Source organism: Lygodium microphyllum, chromosome 19 (assembly GCF_053477565.2).
Source record: "Lygodium microphyllum isolate KBCC chromosome 19, Lygodium_microphyllum_v1.1.10, whole genome shotgun sequence".
NCBI classification, from domain to species: domain Eukaryota; kingdom Viridiplantae; phylum Streptophyta; class Polypodiopsida; order Schizaeales; family Lygodiaceae; genus Lygodium; species Lygodium microphyllum.
Genome location: NC_141153.1, coordinates 124065338 through 124086019, shown reverse-complemented (window position 1 = coordinate 124086019; position 20682 = coordinate 124065338). Strand labels below are relative to the sequence as shown.

The window sequence follows — 20682 nt, the reverse complement described above, 5'->3', positions numbered from 1 at the left end:
CTTAACACTCAGATGCAAGGTCAAAGTGTTGGAATTGAGAGTGAGATTTTGGCTATAAGAACTTGTATCAACTTGACTATGGCTACAGCATTTGGGCTCTTCCAAGATCGAGCTACGTCATATGAGAATTGAATTGAGGCCCTTATCCCTAAGCAAATTTCCACAAGCCTTGGAAATTCAAGACATGATGCATCAGATTGGACCAAGTGGTACAGCTAGACCTATTAAAATAAGTCTTAATTGTGGACACTCACTTTTTTGATATAGATGGATGGATTGAAGGGGTGTGAAGATATGCTAGGGTTTGCACCGAGGAAACACAACATGTACGACCAAGACTAAAACACAAAGACTCAGAGGGAGAGAAGCAAAACTCAAACCTTAAATGTAAAATGCAAAACGCAAAAATTCAAAACTCAAACACAGAGAGAAGCAATTCTGAAGTGAATGAATGCTGTAAATGAATGTAAAAGTGTATAGGATGCCCAAGGGCAGAGCGATGCAGTGTCAGAGAGTGACATCCATTAGAGACGGATCCCAAGTGCTGTGACCACTAGTTAGAGTGTTGGAGTGCAGGAAACACCAAACGCTAATCACTAGAGTGTTAGGGAAATGAAGCGACAATAGAAGAGGTGTTTGTTGATGTAGAGGGCCTGTTCGATAGCAAAAATGCACGTACTGCAGCAGTGGCCTAGTGGGAGAGATGGCAGCAGCCTGTTGCCTGGCACTAGATGCTGATGTAGGCTAATCAGGTGCTATGATGACGCAGCAGATGGAGACCTCCAATCATCATGCCAATGGTTGAAAATAGGCCGCCTATGGAACCATGAAACCAGCCTTCCTTCTTGGAATGGGTGGTGATAACTTGATTTAAGAGTTAATTACAGCAATAAATAAATGCACATAAAATGAAATACACACTTTACCATAACATTCTTGGTCAGTAGACACCCTGTTGACCCCAAAATTGGTGCCCCTTGCGGTATTTCTTTAGCTTTCATTCAATTGGAAGGAGTACAACTTGAAATTTTTCAATCTCCTCCTGCTAACCAATTGCTCTTGCTGTCATAAATGTCCAGCAAGTCTTTTAGGTCATTTGCCCCTTGTTTCACCCGGGACTTCTTCTCCAATTTGACCCTTGGCTGGCCAAATGCTGCCCCAAATCAATTCGGGAGGGGTTGGCTCTTGAAATCCCTTGATAATCTTCAATTATCGGCTGCTGATTTCAGTCCCTTGAGCCTTCAATCTTTGGCACGGATCCCAAGGTGGCTGCTAAACCCTAATTTCTGCTGTGAATTAGGGTTTACTGTAGAAATTACAGATCAGCCCACCAAAAATGGCTGAGATCTCCTCCGAATGGCTGAGAATTATTGAGAATGGCTGAGCATATGCTGAAGGAGATGAGAGAATGCTGTAGAGAGAGAAAATTTTGAGATTTGTCGCGAAGAACTGATCAGAATCAGCTGCTGCCCTGCTGTACCAGCCCCAAACGGATGCACCAATAACAATAGGAGCATCAGGAACTGTGATCTTCAAGAGAAAGTGCATCAGCAGCAATTGTCAGCTTCCCAAGGTCAAGAATATGCAATCTCCATCACCAAAATGGTCTCCAATGGCTGGGAATTGGCCCCAAAAACTGGCAATAACAGTCCAACACCTCTTTCCAATAGCTCCAAAATGAAAAAACGAGATTTTCCTCTCCCTTCAGCCCTATTTAGCCTTTCCCCCACTTGCATGGGAAAGTTTTGCCAAGTGGCAGCTTTCTTAATCCATTTTCAGCAATTTTCAGCCATTTAATTAATTTTCAGAATTAATGACTGAACAGCAGATGGTAGGTGGTTGATGTCTGAAATTTGCACGATAGAGTGAGAAATGTGTACAAAAGGATGAGGCTGAATGGTGAGCAGTTTGTCTATTTTTAGATGTTGAAGGGTGCCCCAAAAAATTAGGGTTTTGGGGACCACTGAATCTCTCTCGAATCACGCATCAAATTTGCATTTTCCATTAATTAAGTGTGTTTTGGGCTATTAAAAAATGCTAATTAGTTTTGTAAAGTGTGTGTTACCATGTGAAGAAGGATGATGGTGTAATTTGCAAGTGGAAACAACTTAGGATCCGTCTAGTGGTGCTCTGTACAATGGGATGTATATAATACTACATACCGAAGGATGCTCATGTAGCAGGTGCTACTTGGACGGTGTCTCTCGTGGGAAAATTGTTCACTTGTCTAAGCGATCTAGTACAAACATGATGAAATCATGCAATGCATAGGTGAAGGTACAACAAGGGGGGAAGGATGAGGTTGAAGACAAGTGCCGAAACTTGTAAAATACCAAGAAGGGTAAAAACCCCCTCTCAACTTGGATGTCGATGCTGAAGAAGGAAGAGGAGCTTGAGGATGTCGGTCTTCGTATGGTGTTGAGAACCATGTGGATAAAGATGATGAAGTAAAGAGCAAGGATAAAGTCACCACCATGATAGCATCAAGAGAGATGCTACACGATCCGCCATGGGAGGGGAAGCCTCCATGTTGCTGGAAGAGTAAAACTCCAAGTAGATGGAACCATGAAAGGAATGGCGCGCATCTCCTGTCTCCAGATGAGAAAGGACTGGTGTAAGCTTGCATGTTAGCCCTACACTAAAATACAAAACCCTACAAAAAAGATCAAAATCTGCAAGTATAGATGTGATTAGTGAGATGCTTTCAAAAAGAAAAAATTGAAAACAAAATTAAAGAAAGCAAAGCTAAGTGCAACGCAAGGAGTATATAAGTATGCAAAGGAAGTCTAAAAAAAAAGGCCAAGTGTGTGGCCACCATCGCGTATGACAAGGTGGGGAAGTGGTCCAAGAAGGTGCAGTGGATGTCTTAGGAATGGATGCGTAGAGTGCAATAGGTGAGTCACTAGCAAACCAATCAGCCAATCCTTCAGGAGCGGTAAAGGAGATAGGTTGCTGAGGCTTTTTGCAGGCCACATATCTAGTAGCCATTGTGGCAAATAGAGTGGATGGTGTAGCACAACGGGAAGCGTAGCCCTAGTGGATTGGCTAGCCGAAGCGAAGGCAGTTGCAGTAGTTTGGTGTGGTTTTCTAGGAGGAAGAGCTTGGGTCTTGGTAGGACACTCCTAGTCCACATGGGCCGACCTTGGGCCTTGGTACGACACTTCTCATTCACATGGCCGACCTCTGACAGTTGTGCAAAGCCTATTTTTCTTAGGAATTTGCTACCAAAGGGGTCGTGTTTCTTTGTTTCCGTCGGAGGAAGTAGTGGCACCATTGTTTTGGCTTGCCTTCACATCTTGCAAGTTTTTGCCACTGTTGGTTTTTCCTCCCGAAGAAGAGGCAACCAACCCTTGCTCTTGTGAATGGATGTGTGTGGAGGACTTCTTGTGGACTTGATCATGTAGCCTTGCATAATGCAAGAACTAATACTCGAACTCATAGAAGGTTGGTAATCTAGGTAGTGAGATAATGTGCTGGATAAAATGGAAGTATTTGTCGGGTAACTTGTTTAAGAAGAACATGATCTGATCATTGTTTGACTTTGGGGAGCTAGTACTAGAACCTCGACTAGTAACCACCGATATTTAGGCAACTTGACTTTCAAAATTTCCCCTTTCTTAATGGAAAGCTCCTAAAGCTTAAAGTCGAGATTGATATGTCAAGTACGATCTCGAGCCACATAGCGGTTGATGAGATGACTCCAACGCTCAGATGCGAGGAGAAAATGCTGTAATTGAGAGTGGAATTCAAGAAGCAACCTGTGCATTAACTCAACATTGGTTGTGGCATTGTAGGCTCTACATTGACGGATGTGATCAAGGTAAGCTAATGAAGGGTCCGGCTCGATATTAATGACGAGGTCCCAAAGTTCCTGAGATTCGAGCACTTCTTGTATGAAGTTCGACCAAGTGGTGAAATTTGACACGCTAAAATGAGTCTTATCCGTGAAGTCATTCTTGGCCGTTGCAACAGGGGTGGTAGTGCTAAGAGATGGAGGTGTGTAATGGGGATAGAGTGGATAAGGAGAAGAGGAAGATGAAGTGGAGTACACTTGGGAAGCAATCCTAGAGTGCCCACCATGGATACGAGAAGTTTGCATAGTGGATCCAAATGTGGGCAAGGGCAGATTGGGTATGGGCATGGTAATCGCTTGTGGAGCCCATGGTGGAGAGATAGGGACACGGGAAGTAGTGGATGGAAATCCTTGTGTAGGAGTGACCCAAGGGATGTGTGACGAAAGTCCATAAGTAGAGGATGGATATCCTTGCGTCTGAAAGGTCGTATGGGGGGTTCGTGAGTGTTCAAGGGTAGTGAGGGGGATTCTCATCACAACCGTCCCAAAGTGAAAGAATGTGGTAAAGTGGGGATATGTGGAAGGTATAGTGTTAAAGGATCCCTAACAATGCACCAAGAAAGCAGAAGTGGAATGTAATCCAAGATTTTGGAATGAAGATGTGAGTAGATCAGAATGTGGAGAAGAGAGTGGCTTGCTCAAATAAAATAGATAATAGAGATATATGTGTGGTTTACTTGCTCAAATGAAACAGATAGCAGAGATATACATGATGAAGGGTATCTGCTTTGAGAGCCTTCTCTATTAAAGTTAACGTGCTGAAAACCATTTGGCTCTTGTACACCAAAAGGAGAAACAAGAGAGGGTTTTGGCTCATATGACTCAAAAGGGTTACATGAATTTGACACAAGGCTTGGGTAAGATAAAGGAGATGGATTGCGAGACGTGTCGAATGTCGTGGTCCCTCCAAGATCAAAGAGATGGCCAATCTCACCAATCGGTCTAGACGGATTAGTAGCACTTGTTGGAGGAGTGTAAACTGCCGAACTATACGTGATGCGCAAGTACTCCTCAAACTCTTCATCTATAAAATGACCAAAACGAGAATAAGTAGATGGTAAAAGTAAAGGTGTGCGTACCTTCTTCTTGAGACTGTAATACCTTCTCAGAGCCTCCAATGATGGAGAAGCCTGATATTTTTTTTGCAAGTAAAATGTGGCCAATTATATTACTAAAAAAAACCGATTACAATAGAGTGCTCATGCTCAATAGACTAGCTGGAGCTGATGCAAAGCCACCAATACATCATGCATACAAGCTTCTCAAGGTGGTTTGGGGGGGATGGGGACAAGAAGCCATGAGGAGGGGGGTATATCGCCAACTGGGGCTACTTGCCTGCATCACGAAGAATAGACCCTGGCCGCCCCAAGTGTGCATGAAGTGACCTTGGGGCTCCTGACGAGCCCTGGTCTTGCCCTGCACCTGATCCCATCGGCCGTGGAGGGAGTGGATGATGGAGGTCTAGAGCTTTGCTAAGGTTGCATGTACTGAAAGTCTCTCTCCGCCAAAAGCCTCCCGACACCGCCTTCCAGATTTGCCATCCAGTAAGACTTCCTATGATCTCCCATACCTCCAAGTGGTCTGCTGTGGGATCCAGTACCTGGCGGATGGGTAGAGCCTCCAAATCGACCACTGCGCATGACCCTGCCTCAATAATGAATATCGTGTCCTGCATCTCGGCCTCATACAAAAGGTTACGGCCCTAGCTGACTGCCTGCCAACAGAAAGCTCCCCATGAGATACATCCAAGGATGGGTGCTATACGGCGAAGGATGCGGTATGCTCCTCTCCACATGAGCTACGCCTCCTCACATGACCAAAGGCACCCAGCCTTGGATGTATCTCATGGGGAGTCTTCTGTTGGCAGACAATTAGCCAGGTCCGTCATCTTTTGTATGAGGCCGGGATGCAAGACACGATTTTCATTATCGAGGCAGGGTCATGTGCAGTGGTTGGTTTGGAGGCTCTTCCCATCCGATAGGTACTGGAGCCCACAGCAGACCGCTTGGAGGTATGGGAGATCATAGGGAGTCTTACTGGATGGCATATCTGGAAGGCGCGGTGCTAGAAGGCCTTCGGTGGAGAGAGACTGTCAGTACAGGCGACCTTAGCAGAGCTCTAGACCTCCATCATCCACTCCCTCCGCGGCTGATGGGATTAGGTGTAGGGCGAGTCCAGGGCTTGGCAGGAACTCCGTGGACATTGCATGTACACTTGGGGCTGCCAGGACCTGTTTTTTGTGATGCAGGCAGGTGGCCGGTTGACACGTCGTATGCTTACGTGGATAAGGTAGGTGAGGATATCCATTAGAAAATCCCGGGAGCCTATTCGGTTGGCAATGTGTAACTCCTCCTCTGTCAAAAAGAGATCTAGATAGGGGTGAGTCATGATGTGCTCTTTGAGGGGCTGGTTGCAAATGGTGGTCAATACCTTATAGAAGGTTGGGGCTACGTAAGTTGGGTCATATTCCGAGGTCTTGATTGCACATCTCTGCTCAGCATTGGTCATGATTTAGTAGCCCTCTTGCTCCCATTGAAGTCTAAGAGTATACCATTGTTGTAAGAAAGAGGAGTCATTGGTAGCTAGTTGTTTCAACTTTGCAATTTCTTGGTCAGTGGCAAGGACCGTACCCTTGGCGTAAGACATAATGAGGCATTGCTTGTGTGCTTTTTCTCGAGAAATCTCGATGACAATGAGCTCCTCAACTGCCTAGGGAGCCTTAATGAATACAAATTAACCCCCTCCCCATGGCTTCTTGTCCCCATCCCCCCCAGACCGCCTTGAGAGGCTTGTATACATGATGTATTTGTGACCTTGCATTAGCTCCAGCTTGTCTATTGAGCATGAATATTCCGTTTCTAATCAGCTTTTTTTGAGTAATATAATCAGCCACATTTTACTTGAAAAAGAAACATGGAGAGGAAAAGAAGAGAGAGAAGAAACTCTGATGAATGGAATGATGAAGTTCTGAATCATGGAGTGAATGTGATACAAGGGAACAAGGGTGCCGTAGCACAAGGAAGATGATGAAGACAGCCAAGAACCACGAACTGCAATGTCCTCCTGAAGGGGTGTGAGGGTAGTGGAGAGGCTGGAGAGAAGAGGTGACGGACTGAATGAATCAGCCATGGTGAATGAATGAGAGAGTGGTCTATAAATAGGCATAGTCGGTCTAGGATGGCGCCCCTTTTTGGGGCTGCAAACCCTAAACGCAAAACGCAGAAAGGCAGAAACGCAAAAACGCAAATTGCGGGTGAAGGGTTTCTCAACACCCCCTCTCAGGCCCAAAAAGGGAAACAAGAGAAGAGTGAGGTGGAGATGCAATGCTATATGCTGAAGAATGCTCATGCAACAGGTATCACTTGGAGAGTGTCCCTTGTGGAGAAATTGCTCACTTGCCGAAGCGCCCTAGTACAAAGATGATGAAAACATGCAATGCAGAGGAGAAGGAAGATGTAGAGGATCCCTAAGATCCAAGATTTCCACCTGAAAGGTAACCTGTAGTAAAGAATAGTAGATAGAGTGAACTAGAGAACTCGAAACACAACCTCGGAAGAGAAGCCACTAGCTCCGTGCATCCATGCTGGAAGGAATACAAAGGCCTCGTCACCAAGTCGCTGGTGAACCTCCGAGGTCCCGATCTAGGTGGTACCGGAAGGTCCTGGGTATCAGTAGAAGAGATGACTGGTCGAAGACAGCCATCCCAAGAAAGTAGAGGATAGGTGAAGAACTTCATGTGGAGTAGGTCCTCCCTCTGAGGTGGGAGGTGGAGGGGCCTCCGCTGAAGTCGAAGGAGTAGATGCCCCCTCTGAGGGCAAAGAAATAACATCCCCCTTTGAATCCCCCTCTGAAGTAGATAGGGAATCCAAAAACTCATGGATCACGGACTCTGAAAAATTTGATGACGAAGGAAGTGCCGCCTGTTGGGCTGAAAAAGGTATCTGGGGTGGGTTTGCCGAAGAGCTCCCAGAGGTAGCCTCTCGAACCTGAGTAGTTGAGGGTGGGGAAGGGTGGGGCTCAGAATGAGTAAGAGGTGGGCAACAGTCGCTGTCTCTCAGTGGAGTAGACTGGGTAGCCGAAGAAGAGGAAGGAGTCAAGCAGCCACTGTCTCTCGAAGGAGCAGACTGATGAGGAGATGGTATCAAACAATCACTCTCTCTCAATGGAGCGGACTGCAGATCCATAGGTCGTGGAGGCCACTATATCGGAAAATAAGTGGAAGAAGACTGCCGCTGGCATTGCGACGATCTCTAGGTTGTAGCGCCAAGCAAACCTCCATGTGCTCGAAAAGACTTAGTGCACATCGGATGCGTCTTATTGCCTTGAGCATCGTACTCTGATAGCCGATGCAGAACGATCTCTGTGGCCCAGAAAGGAGAGGTGACACAAGGAGTGCCTGGTGGAAGACGCATATACTCCGGGCAGGTGGGGAGCAAAGGTCGAAATCGGCAAGCATCGGTGGTGTGTTTGGTGATGCCACAATAGGAGCACCCAGTAGTCTGGTCATCTATTGGTAAAGAAGCGATGGATACTAGTGTGCCTTGCTGAAGAAGGAAGAGGTTAGCAACTATGAACCACGAACCGCAATGTCCGCCTCAAGGGGTGTGAGGGCAGTATGAAGCACGAACCGCAATGTCCGCCTCAAGGGGTGGGAGGGTAGTGGAAGGGCTGGAAGTAAGCTGCCTGTGGGAGGAGGATGCGACTAGTAGTAAGAGGCCTGGAAGAGGGCTGGAAGATATGTGTTGGGTGTGGGGAGGGGGCTGTGGGTGAGGTTCAGTGGGGGGGTATGGGAAACGGAGGGGGAGGGTTGTGGGGGCTGTGGGATCTTAGGTGAGGTGGTCTGTGGTGCAAGAGATGGATGTGGGGAATTGCGGTGCTATCCGGTGGGGTGGGCTACGGAGTGCTCTACCGAGGGGGCGTCGCTCGCCCTCTTGCTCCCTCTACTGACAAGGTTGGGTTTGAGGACCTGTCTGCGGCTCCCCCTGCCGTCTCCCTCTCTGTTGTCTTCGGACTCGTATGCAGCTGTCAGTGTCCACCTGTGGGACTGTCGATGGAGATGCCTTGGCCCCGAAACGCATACAATCTATTGCTTGATACCCAAAGTTGTGGCAGCACTGGCACTGCCCTGGTTGCCTGATCACAATGACCTGTTGCCTAAAGGAGTGACCTCCATCCTCAATCTCCAAGAACTTTGGTATGCTTTTTGTGTCTTTCACGGCGACTCGTACCTTTGGACTCCTGCAGCTGTTGCTGCATCCGCGAAGGAAGCAAGAAGAACTATGCCAAAGAGCCGTCCAAAGTCCTTCATTAATTGGCGGTACTCTACTGCCAGTCCAGGGAAAAGTAGGGTGACTGGGTGTCTGAGAAAACTATTGTGGAGCGCAAATGACTCCACTGTGAAGCCGCTATACTAGGGAACCATGTAGATGACCCCCTTCGTGGATGCATAGGGCGAGCTCTCCACTAACTTACGGGTTGCGTCCGCAGAGGTGAGTCGAACCATGAAGATCCCTCGGCCCATGAGGACTGCCTCCCTGATCTGCGTTGCACCAATGCGCAACGTGGAGTGGAGCCAATCCCGTACCTGATGGGGAGTGTCCAACGACCTGACCAAAGATTACTGTTTCTTTCAACTCCAACTCTCTGGCCCAGACTGCCAAGAGCTGTTCCTCAGAAAGGATAATGCGCAAGGTGTTTGGCTGGAGGGCACTCATAGAATGCACCGGTGTCTAACTAGAGATTTCCATTGCATGTCCCTACTGCGAACGTGCCAACCACACTGCTGAACTGTCGGAGGGGGGGAGTGTTGCTGCAGATGGAGGGAGCAACGCAGGGGGGGGGTTTGTACAATGGCAAGGAAGGGGGGAGGGTTTGTTTTTTGACGATGATGGAGACACCTGGCGCCATGAACGATAGTCTAGCTGAAACCACGCGGATGAGGGCCTCGAGCTGCAGGGTGAAGGAGACGAGGAGCAGTGCTGGAGTGGGGTGGGGTGAGGCATCAGAATGGGGGAGCGCAGCGGGTGGTAGGCCTGGAGCCGTGGATAGAAGCTGCAAGGTGGAGGAAGACAGCGTAGGGGCCGGGGGGTGCAGCGCGAAGGGGTTGTTGGCGGGGGGAGCCACAGGGCGGGGGGCTGTGGGTGTGGGGCAGCTATGGGGGGAGGCAGCTTGAAGGCGCTAGTGTTTGGTGGGGGGAGAGGTATAGCACGACGCGGAAGGGACATGCGGGCGAAACGGGTGGGTTGCGGGGGGCGCAATGGCTAATCGGCGTTGGCTGGCGGGAGAGGCGGGGTAGGTAGCGGGGGCGCATGCGAGGCAGGTCAGCAATGACGGGCAATAGAGCAGATTACCCTCTAAAAATTTGGGGCTTTTGATCAAAATTGTCAAATTTGTGCCCGGGAATGCCTTTGGAATAGAAATTGTAGTGAAATTTTGGGGATTTCACAATGTGTTAGTAATTGCTCGAGGAGTGCAGCAACATACTTTTTTTTTTTGAAAATCTATTTGCAAATCTGAAATCTCTGCAATTTTGGGATTTTCATTGTAGCTTGGTACTTGTAGTGTACCGTGGTTACTTGTGGAACATTTGGGCTTGCCTTTGGTGATTGCTTAGTTAATTTGGTACTGCAAATTATGGCTGGAAACAGTAACAACAACAATCTTTTGCACATCAAGAAGCTTGAGGGTGCACATAATTTTGCAATATGGCAAAAATAGTGCTACAATGTCTTGGTGTAGAAGAAACATGTGAAGCCCATCAAAACAAAGGGAATAAAACCAATAGACATGGAACAAGATGAGTGGGATGACTTACATGAGCTTGCCCGCTCTACCATTGAGCTCTTAGTGTCAGACAACTTGCTCTTTAACATTGAGAAGCTGAATTCAGTATATGCAATGTGGCAGAGGCTTGAAGAATTGTATGCTTAGGAAAGTGCAGCTAGCAAGGTTTATTGACTGAAAAAATTAATGTACTTTTGCATGAAAGAAGGTACAGCCATATGTGTACATTTGAATGAGTTCAACTCAATTTTCAGTCAGCTAATTGCTTTGAACTTCCATATTGATGATGAGTTCAAGGCTACTTTCTTGCTATGCACTTTGCTTGAAAGTTGGGATACTTTCAGGACAGCTTTGAGCAACTCGAATGCTTAGCTGTTATATTCTGATGTGGAGAGTTCTTTGCTGATGGAAGAACTCAATAGGCAAAATAACTCAGCAAACAAGTCTTTTAATGCATTGCACACTAGAGGTAGATTTCAGCAAAAGGGCTGTTTTGAAAATAGAGCACGCAACAAGTCTCGTGGCAAAAATGTAGAGTGCCAAAACACTGAAGACAACAAAGCTAAGAAAAAGGACAATGAGCCTACAAAGAAGAGCAATGTGAAAATAAAAGTTTTTATTTTTTCCCAAGAAAAGAGAATTCTATTAATAACACCTCGGAGAAAGCCCCCTAAGGTAAATACAAAGTACAAGAAACTTTGTGAAGAGTAACTAAGTACATCAAATATACAATGGTTGTGTAAACAACCAGTCTGGTGGGCTAAAGTGCCAGACCATCTGAGGGGTAGTATGAAAGAAGGTGTTTGAATCCCAAATCTGCAAGAAAGCCTCTCTTTTCCTTCTCATCCTATTAGAGCTGCCCTACAACCTCTCCCATTTCCCACGGAGAGTGTGGACTATCTTTGTCCAAATTCTTGATAAAGACTCCCCAGTGGGTATATCTTGAAGATCAATGACCTGGCTACATCTTGCAGTCCATATGTACCAAGCTATAATGTTGGAAATCAGCTCCCATCTGTGACAATGTCCCTGAGTCCACTGTGTCTATGAGTAGTCTGGGGTAGGCATCCTGCTCAAATGCCGTCCAATGATGAGAAAAGAAATTATCCCCTAAGTGTCCTTATAGCTGCATGTTGGACCTCTGTATGTGACCCAAGTTATAGCTCCCCATCTTGTAGTCACTCATGAGAATGACAGTGATGGTGATGTACTTCTTGCTTCTTCTTTGAGTGTGCATGCATTGATTGCAAATTCTGAGGATGATATGCACACTTAGATACTTGATTCAGGTGCATCTTTTCATGTCACACCACGTCATGAGTGAATTTCTAACTACAATGGTGGTGTACATGGTGTTGTCCACTTAGGGGATAACTATGCATATAAAATTGCAGGCATTGGCAGTGTGAAATTGGAATTTCAGCATGGCTCCATGTTTGTTTTGCATAATGGGAGACATGTATCTTAGCTCATAGGGCAGCTAGATGATGAAGGCTATCACACCACCTTTGGGAATAGCAAATGGAAAATTTGCAAGGGCTCTCGCATTGTTGCCAAGGACTCCAAAATTGATACTTTGTATCCTATGCATGTATCTAGTGTGCGTGACCATGTAGTCACTATAACCGAGCAGCCGAGTGTTTCTTTGTGGGATAGCTAGTTGGGACACATGAGTCAAACTGGAATGAAAGTGCTTTCTCGCTTGGGTTATTTGTTGTCTTTGAGGTATGCTGATTTTGAACAGTGTGATCATTGTATTTATGGTAAACATGCTCAAACGTCACATAAAAAATCTCTTTCTCTAAAGTCTTTACCCTTAGAGTTGGTACATTTAGATGTATGTCAAATGCCAGGATTATATCTAGGGGGGAAGAAGTACTTCATTACCTTTGTTGATGATGCCACACGCAAAGTATGGGTTTATCCAGTCCGTTGCAAAGATGAGGCCTTGGATAAATTAAAAAAATTCTGGCACTTGCTGAATCAGCAAGACATTAAAGTGCATTTGCTCTGACAATGGTGGGGGATAATTGTCCAAAATCTTTTAGGACTTTTGTGACAGCAAAGGGATTAAAAGGGAACTCACTGCTCCTCATAATCCACCCCAAAATGGTGTTGCACAGCGTAGTAACAGGATCATTCAAGACAAGATCCGTACAATGCTGTCACATGCTGCTTTACCTCATGGATTTTGGGTAGAGGCTGTTATGACAGCCGTACACTTGATTAATCGATCACCAAATAGGTCTTTGGAGGGGGGGAGAGTCCCTCAAGAAGCATGATCGGGCAAGCCACCTTCGTATGCTCACTTGAGAGTGTTTGGCTATGAGGCATTTGTGCACATTCATAAGGAAGAATGCCGCAAACTTGAGTCAAAGTCCTGTAAATGTATTTTTCTAGGATATGGTGATGAAGATGAGATGGGGTATCGATTATGGGATCCCAAGAAAAGAAAAGTAGTACGTAGCAATGATGTTATCTTTCAGGAAGATCGCATGCACAAACAGCCCGAAAAGACAGAGGAGGTTAGAAGGTTTATATTTCGGGAGGATGTACCAATAGGATAACAAAGAATGCCCATTAGGTAGTAGCAAATACCTGCTGTAAATGTTCCTGAAAATGTAGGAAATGATGCTGAAAATGATCAGCAAGATCTTGCCCATGATGTACCACAAACTCAGCAAGAACATGTGCCTTTGGAACAACTAGAATCAGTTGTACAACACACTAAATGTGCAGAACAGCAAGCTGTTACTGCAGATTTGCAGGCTGAATAGCCAGCAAATCTTGACCATTGGGTCCATAGGTCGACTAGAGTGCAAAGACAGCCAAATAGGTTCGTTCTTGGTGTAAACTATGTGGCTGATTATGTCATGTTAACTGATTGTGGTGAGCTGTCATGCTTCCAGGAAGCAATGGAGAGAAAAGATAGTAAGAAATAGCATAAAGCAATGCTGTCAAAGATGGAACCTCTTATGAAAAATGACACTTTGGATTTGGTGCATTTTCCAAAAGGGAAAAAAGTGCTACCATGCAAATGGGTTTACAAAATGAAAGTCACTTTTGGTTCTCTGCCAAAGTATAAGGCACACTTGTTTGCTAAGGGATGCAAGCAAGAACATGGAATTGATTTTGATGAAATCTTTTCTTCTGTAGTCAAAATGACTACTTTGCGGACCATCTTGGGCTTGGTTGCATATGAAGACATGGAACTCATACAAATAAATGTAAAAACCACTTTCTTACATGGTGATCTGTATGAGGAGATCTATATGCAACAGCCTAAAGGTTTTGTTGCAAAAGGGAAGGGGCACATGGTATGTAAACTTTGATAGCAAGAGCATTGAGCTTGTCAAGGTACATACAGATGATAACCCTGTAGACCTTCTCATGAAGGGTCTTCTAGCAGAGAGGTTTGCTCATTGCCGCCAGATGATGGGGATTGGATAGTGTATGTGTATTTCAGCTTTGTACATATATAAAGTTAGATGATTCTTTTCTCTTCCTTTAGGCACGTTGCCTTTAGGTGGGAGCTGGTTGGGAATAAAGGCTTACTGTGCCTTTTACAGTGTTCGGGTGTGAACACACCCTTACACTCTTGTACTATATATACTATCTAAACCTAAAAAGTGGTACATTCGTTATTGTACCATATACCCATTGTGTCGTGCTTACACTCCTGTGACTTACTCCTTTTTGCTCCTTCTTGCACTAAATTTGACACTATCAATCCCAACTCACTCGGTCTCGATCCAATAGCTCCAATAGCAAGAGGGGAAGTAAATGCAGGTTTGAACTCCATTTTTGTCTCTCCAATAGGATGGCAAGTCCCAAGTGGAGGTTATGCCCTTCTTGCAAAATCATTAGTCTTGTGTGGAGAATCTAGGAGTGAATAAACAATGTTACCTTCTAGTTGTTGTTGGGCTCAATGCATGAGAATCAAATTGTACTCCACTTGTGAGATCTCATAGGGTCTGTAGACACCATGATAGTCAAATCTCTCCACCAATGTTGGAACCTCGCTAGGCAAGTTGTGAAGCCCATTGTTGTTGGATTCTTTGCATAGAATATATTGGAGATTGAAGTTGTGTGGAAGTGATTGAAGTCATCTTCCCTCTGATAGTTTTTGTTTCTAAGAGCAAGCTTTCCGATTTAGGGCCTAGGTTTCTTTCGGGAGTACCTAGCTCTCATGCCATGTGAAGAAATCTCCCCTATAAATAACAAACACAATCGTATGACAAAGCGCAAATTGATAAAATAACTTGGTAGGGTTAGGGTAACTTAGCGACAATGAACACTAAAGATGAACGAATGAATAATGAATAAATACAATGCTGATGCAGGAAACACACTATGCAGAGTAAATATTGGACCTCAAACTCTCATGTCTCTAGGACTAGGCTAGAGAGTGTGAGTTGGAGAGTAAGCCATACTTTGTACGGATCCTGAAACATAGAAGACAACCTCCGAAAGTGTACAGCAACAGCAAATCCAGATTTGGAGGGTTTGGATAAGAACAATTGTGGGACAGCTCAAACAGAAGGCAACAGGCTGGAAACTGTTGGTTGGATGCAAGCGACTTTTGTAAACAGCAAGGCGCAGTAGTGATGATTATGTAGCAGGTTGGCAACAGCTGTTGGAGTGAACACGTGAGCTGTAGATGTCTGGTCAGAAATAAATGCAGTAGTCTAGCGACTTTGAGGCGGTGATGGCTGGAAACTGTCGCTTGATGGTTGTAGATTAGTAAACGTAGAACTGGAGGGTAGAAAATAGCCACCTGCTGATGGAGGGCTGGATGCAGGCGCCAACTGATGGACAGAAACCTCGATCAGAGATATCTTTCGGAAAGGGGTGCTAATAGCAGAGAAGACAGGTGCCAACAATTTGGAAAACAAGGATGGGCTGAGTGGTGGGCAGCCTTTCTATTTATAGATGAGTGGATCATCTCAAATTAGAGTTTGGCTTATAGGACACTGACACTCTCTAGGATTGCTCATCATTTAATGATACTTTGGTTGATTTGAGTTTTGGAGCTATAATAAGGAGCTAATCAGTTTATAGTGCATTTTTAAGCCTAACAATCGTGTCTTGTGGATATTGGGTTAGAGATAGACCTAGTCATTTCTCATCAGTGATTAGCAATTGAACTCAATTACCATCCCAAAGTTCTCGCAAACAGAGTGGATTAAGAGGCATTGTCATAGATGGGAGCTGGCATGATTGCCTACTTATCTAGACTGCAAGTAGTAGTCATGCTATTGACCTAGAGAATGTACATATAATAGAGACTCTCTCCAAGATTTGAATAAAGATTGTCTATATACTCCACAAGAGATGGCAGAGATATGGGGCGACTTTGAGCGCATGAGCAAGGGGGATGCTTTTCTTCACACTTCGAATTCTAGCACCTTTTTCCACTTGGAGTGCTGCATCGTTATAGGCTGCTTGATTGGATATTGACCAAGCCCCTGTATTAGACGTTTTCTTCTTTCATATCATTATTATATTGAAGAAGTATATGGAACTTACTCTCATGACTTTTTCTTAGGAAGTTTTGTGAGGTGTTCATTTAAAGATTTTTCTCTTCTTTGGAAAAAAAAATCACTCTCTTTGGATGAATATCATTTATTATTATTTGGTTAACTAGTTATAGAGCTTGGAATAGCTTAGACATGCTTGCGGAAATGTCTTTATCAAAATTCTAGAAAACATCTTTGAGCTGTAAAGTATTGATTCGCGTGATTTGCTTAGGGGATGGAGTGATTTTGAAAATAAACCCTTGATAGAAAGAGAATGGCTAGCTAATCGAGAACGTGAAAAGGGGAATGATCTATTCAAGGTGTGTTATATTTTGCGTATTAGGTCTTTTTGATAAGTGTTATAATGCAGCTATTACAGCATAAGTTTTACTCAGATTAGGTAAAGGCTAAAAAGAAATCAGGATGAAGCCAAACAAGATGATGCGTGTACCTTTGCAATTGTTAGAAAATGCACTATGTTGTCTTGTCAATGTCTAGAAACTTTTCTCAAGTCATGTTTCATTTTGTAGTTTAGAGCAAGCATGTTATGCCATTTAATGCAGTACTTTCTCAGGCAGGCAGTAGTGTGTATGATTATGGGAGTTAGGCACCGTATAAAATAGAAGAAGTCCTAAGCGAAATTGGAGGCACCCATTTGCAGCAAAGGATGAATAAGCTCCTCAAGTGATTGGCTTTGATACTATTTGAAAGGTGGAGCCAGAGTGGAAGAACAAAAGTGAAAGCAAGAGTAAACCAAGAGCTATGGTGAATAGAGAGAGAGAGAGAGAGAGAGAGAGAGAGAGAGAGAGAGAGAGAGAGCATATGTGGGAACCACATTGTGTAGCTGCTACCTTCTCTTATTCAAATGCCACTGAAAGAATAAAGAATGAAGTGATAGTGACAGGTGCCCACCACCCACTACAGTGTATAGGTGTGTGGATACTATCGGTGTTATGAATACACGGGCAGTTACGATGTCAAATTTTTGCAGCTCAGTATACTTACAGAGGTGGAGAATGAAACTTAGGATACTAGGATGTTTGTGTTGAGCTAACTTTCCATTAGCTTTAATTAAAACAGCCCAAAACCCAAGTGAATTCATGAATTTTAATTGACATTTTAAATTGGGAGCAGTTTGAGAGAGTTTTAGTGTCCCACATGTAAACCCTAATTTGGGAGGCTCCAAACTTTCTATAAATAGACAGCCTACTTCCCATTCAGTCAATCTCGTTTTTGTAGGTTTGAGGTGATCTAGCTTTGTTGGCCACACAACGTTTGTGGAGGACATCTCAGTCGATGTTGCCCAATATTGTCTACAACCATCTGACACTTGTTTCCAGCCTCCACCACACAGTCCACTTCCACTGTTGCATTCATTGTCCAAACAACTAGGCGACCATCTTCCTTTGTTGTGTTTGTATCTGCAGCTGCTGCCTTGTTGCCCATGTCTGCTAGAAAGTTGTGTTTGCTGCTCCCAGCTGCTGCCCAGGTTGTTGCCACCTTCCTTAGGCTGCATTTTGCATTTTTCTCTCTCCTCTACACGTCCATTACCTTTGCTACGTTTGCTGCTATTTGAGATCTTGGAGGTTGGCTTGCTATATGTTTGGATCCATCAAGAGTACGACACTCTTTAGCTCATTACCTTTGCTTTGGTCCTCGAGACACAAGAGTTGGGGGTACAATATTCCTTCACTGTATAGTGTGTTTGCTACATGAGCATTGTATTATACAAATTCATTCATTTATCAACTTCACTGTGTTCATTGTCTTTGAGTTAGCCTAACCCTAACTATATTCTATTCTAATTATTCTTTGCCGTACGCTTATATTTGTATTTCTCCGTTAGGGTATTTCTTTACAGTTTGGTAGTGGTCTGTGCAAGTAGAGCTAGTGGATGAGTGATCATAAAGAGTGGGCAATGAGTAATATTTGTTTTCTGCCTTTCAACATATAGTTTGAACATCCCTTATTGGTTAAATAGGCCTAATGACAACTCTTGTGGGGGGGATATAAAATGACAAAAAATTGGGTGGAGTTGAACACTCTAATAGCTATCCCATACAATAAGAAAGAAGAAACGATGAGCAATATGACGGTCACTTAACCTTATTGAAGTTTTGGACTAATACTAGCCCTAAACAACATAATGCTACTTGTGATTTCCTATCGCCTGACTTTGTCGTGTTTGCCACTCCATCTATGAACAATTTGGATTGTTGATAATCATCCAAATGTGTGTAGCAAGGTAGAGGACTATATATTATTGCAGTGCATGTGACTACTTCTATCACATGTAAAAACTGTGAGTGTGGAATAAAAGAGAAACACAAATAAGAGAGAGAGAGAGAGAGAGAGAGAGAGAGAGAGAGACAGAGAGAGAGAGAAAGAGAGAGAGAGAGAGAGAGATGGAAAGGAGTGAGAAAGAGATGGCGGACAATCGTGCCCTGTCCGTGACCTACCTGCAGAAGTCCTGTCCTTGAGCCGCCTGCGTTGTCGCTCCCTATCGGTGGACGTCAACCTGCACGCGGGCACCTACGTGTGGATGGTGGAGTCTCGCTGCGGACGTCCGTGCCTACACGTTCTGCCTCGTTCTTGTTTCGTTTCTTGCCTTCCCGTCTTCTATCTTGGCCATCCGTCGTCTGCCTAGGTCGGGATCCTGACTCCTCCTGCTGTGCGACCATGCTCTACTGCTCTGCGTCCTGCCTGATGTCTCCCCTCAGACTCATGCACAGCCCGTTCTGCCCTACCCTTGCCTATCCTCTCGACCCGTGCTGCCTCCCTGCGTGCGACCTTCCTTCTCTGTTCCGAGAGAGAGAGAGAGAGAGAGAGAGAGAGAGAGAGAGAGAGAGAGAGAGAGAGAGAGAGAGAGGCCTGCGCAACTTCTGTCTCCCGTGAGCTCCTGCCTCGACCGGCACAAGTAGTGATACACCATGGCTGGTCTGGATATGGCTTTTATAGACCAAACGGTGGCAGCTCTTGGTCCGGATTCTGATACAGAGGAACCAGAGGATATAGTTCCTTGCACAGAGGAGATGTCCCCTGGTCGTGACTTCCAGCTTGCGGGCAAATGCACCAAGCATACTTTGGAAGAGATCATGGATCCTCAAGAACACTCTTATGCTCAGGTTGCCTCGGATTCTATGGATTCTCAGGATGTTTACTGGGAGCATTAGCTGGAGTTTGCCAACACTCTGCTTGGCGATTATGTTCAACATAATCATGAAGCGTTTTCTGACTCTGCAACTGAAGATATTCTGGGAGCCACTGTGGACCCGAAAAATGTTTTGCGCTCATTTTCAGTGTTTTATGAACATGCTGTTATACTCTTCTTCACTGGTGAGCTCCCAGTGCTTTCCCATATTCGCCAGTGGTTGCACAGTCTGCTACAAGGGGAGTGTGTTGAAGAGATTTTTGTTGGGCTCCGAGGCTTTTATGAGGTGCTGTTGAAATCTAAGCAGCATCGTGCTGATCTCTTGTTTAAACTGCCATTGTTCGTTGATTGCCATTTGGTCCATGTTGTGCCATGGTGCCCAATGGCAGATTTTCAGCGCCCGCTTCAAAGTGAATGTCCGGTGTGGGTTGAAGCGGAAAATTGTCCGGCTGTCTATTGGCCACTGTTAAAGGATGCCATGGCCGTGGTGGGCACTGTTCTAGTCCCCCCGAGCCTCAGGGTTGTGAATCGTAACCGTTTGTGTATGTTATGGGACACTGCTAGGAAAAGGCCTGCTTGGTTACGTCTTAATTGCTCTGGCATGCATCCTTTGCACTTTCACTTGAAATGGGTTAACTTTGCCGGGCATTGCTTTTCGTGTGGAAAATTGGGGCATTTTATGGCTGAATGCCCAGAGAAGCAACCGATTTCAGATGCTGAGTATGTTGTGCTGCCCATGGAAGATATGGTGCTTGATGCTCCGTCGCAGGATGCAACCCAGCCACCTAAAGTTGTGGATAAAGGTAAACAATATGTTTCGGGTTTGGACTCCCGTGGCAATGATTGGGTAGATGTACGTGCAAAAAAAGGTAAAAGGTTTGATGCTAACATGGCGGATACTGTGCCTACTATCTCCCAAGCTTCATGCGCAGGAAAGAAATGTTGTCTTCAGAGCACACAACTCATGCTATGGTTTCTCTTGCTCCCCGTAATCAGCCTACTAGGAAAGTATATCCGGACGGTCCAAAGGGTCCACCTGCTAAGTTGACTTTTGATACTAGAGGTAACGTGATTACACCATGGGATCATCGTTATCCCTGTTCCATCCCCAAGACACTGGATATACTATCCACCTCCAAATCTGGCCGTCAGAACTCTTTTGCTGTGTTAGCTGATTTTTTGGATGAGGGAGTCCTTGACATTCTAGCAAAAAAGGTTAAATTGAGGCAAGCTGTGCCTCATACTTGATTTTCTTTTTGAATACACATGAAGATAGCCATGTGGAATGTGCGAGGCATTTGTTCTCGCCATAAGCAACATGCCATGTGGATTGCATTGCATGAGAATCAGTGGGATGTCTTGTGTGCTGTTGAGCA

The 20682-nt window shown here is 45.0% G+C and overlaps 1 protein-coding gene across 8 annotated transcripts in view; it reads left to right on the top strand.

Annotated features, from left to right (window-relative positions):
• Positions 1 to 20682, top strand: part of LOC148020340 (uncharacterized) — a 224711-nt gene that overhangs the window by 63714 nt on the left and 140315 nt on the right. For 7 of the 8 annotated variants that reach the window (XM_087700650.1, XM_087700642.1, XM_087700646.1 and 4 more), the window contains one exon: positions 16388 to 16475. The exons of the other annotated variant lie outside the window; for it this stretch is intronic. In XM_087700650.1, coding sequence (XP_087556776.1) covers positions 16388 to 16475 — 88 coding nt within the window. The remainder of the gene's footprint in view (positions 1 to 16387; positions 16476 to 20682) is intronic. 8 annotated transcript variants of the gene reach the window in all.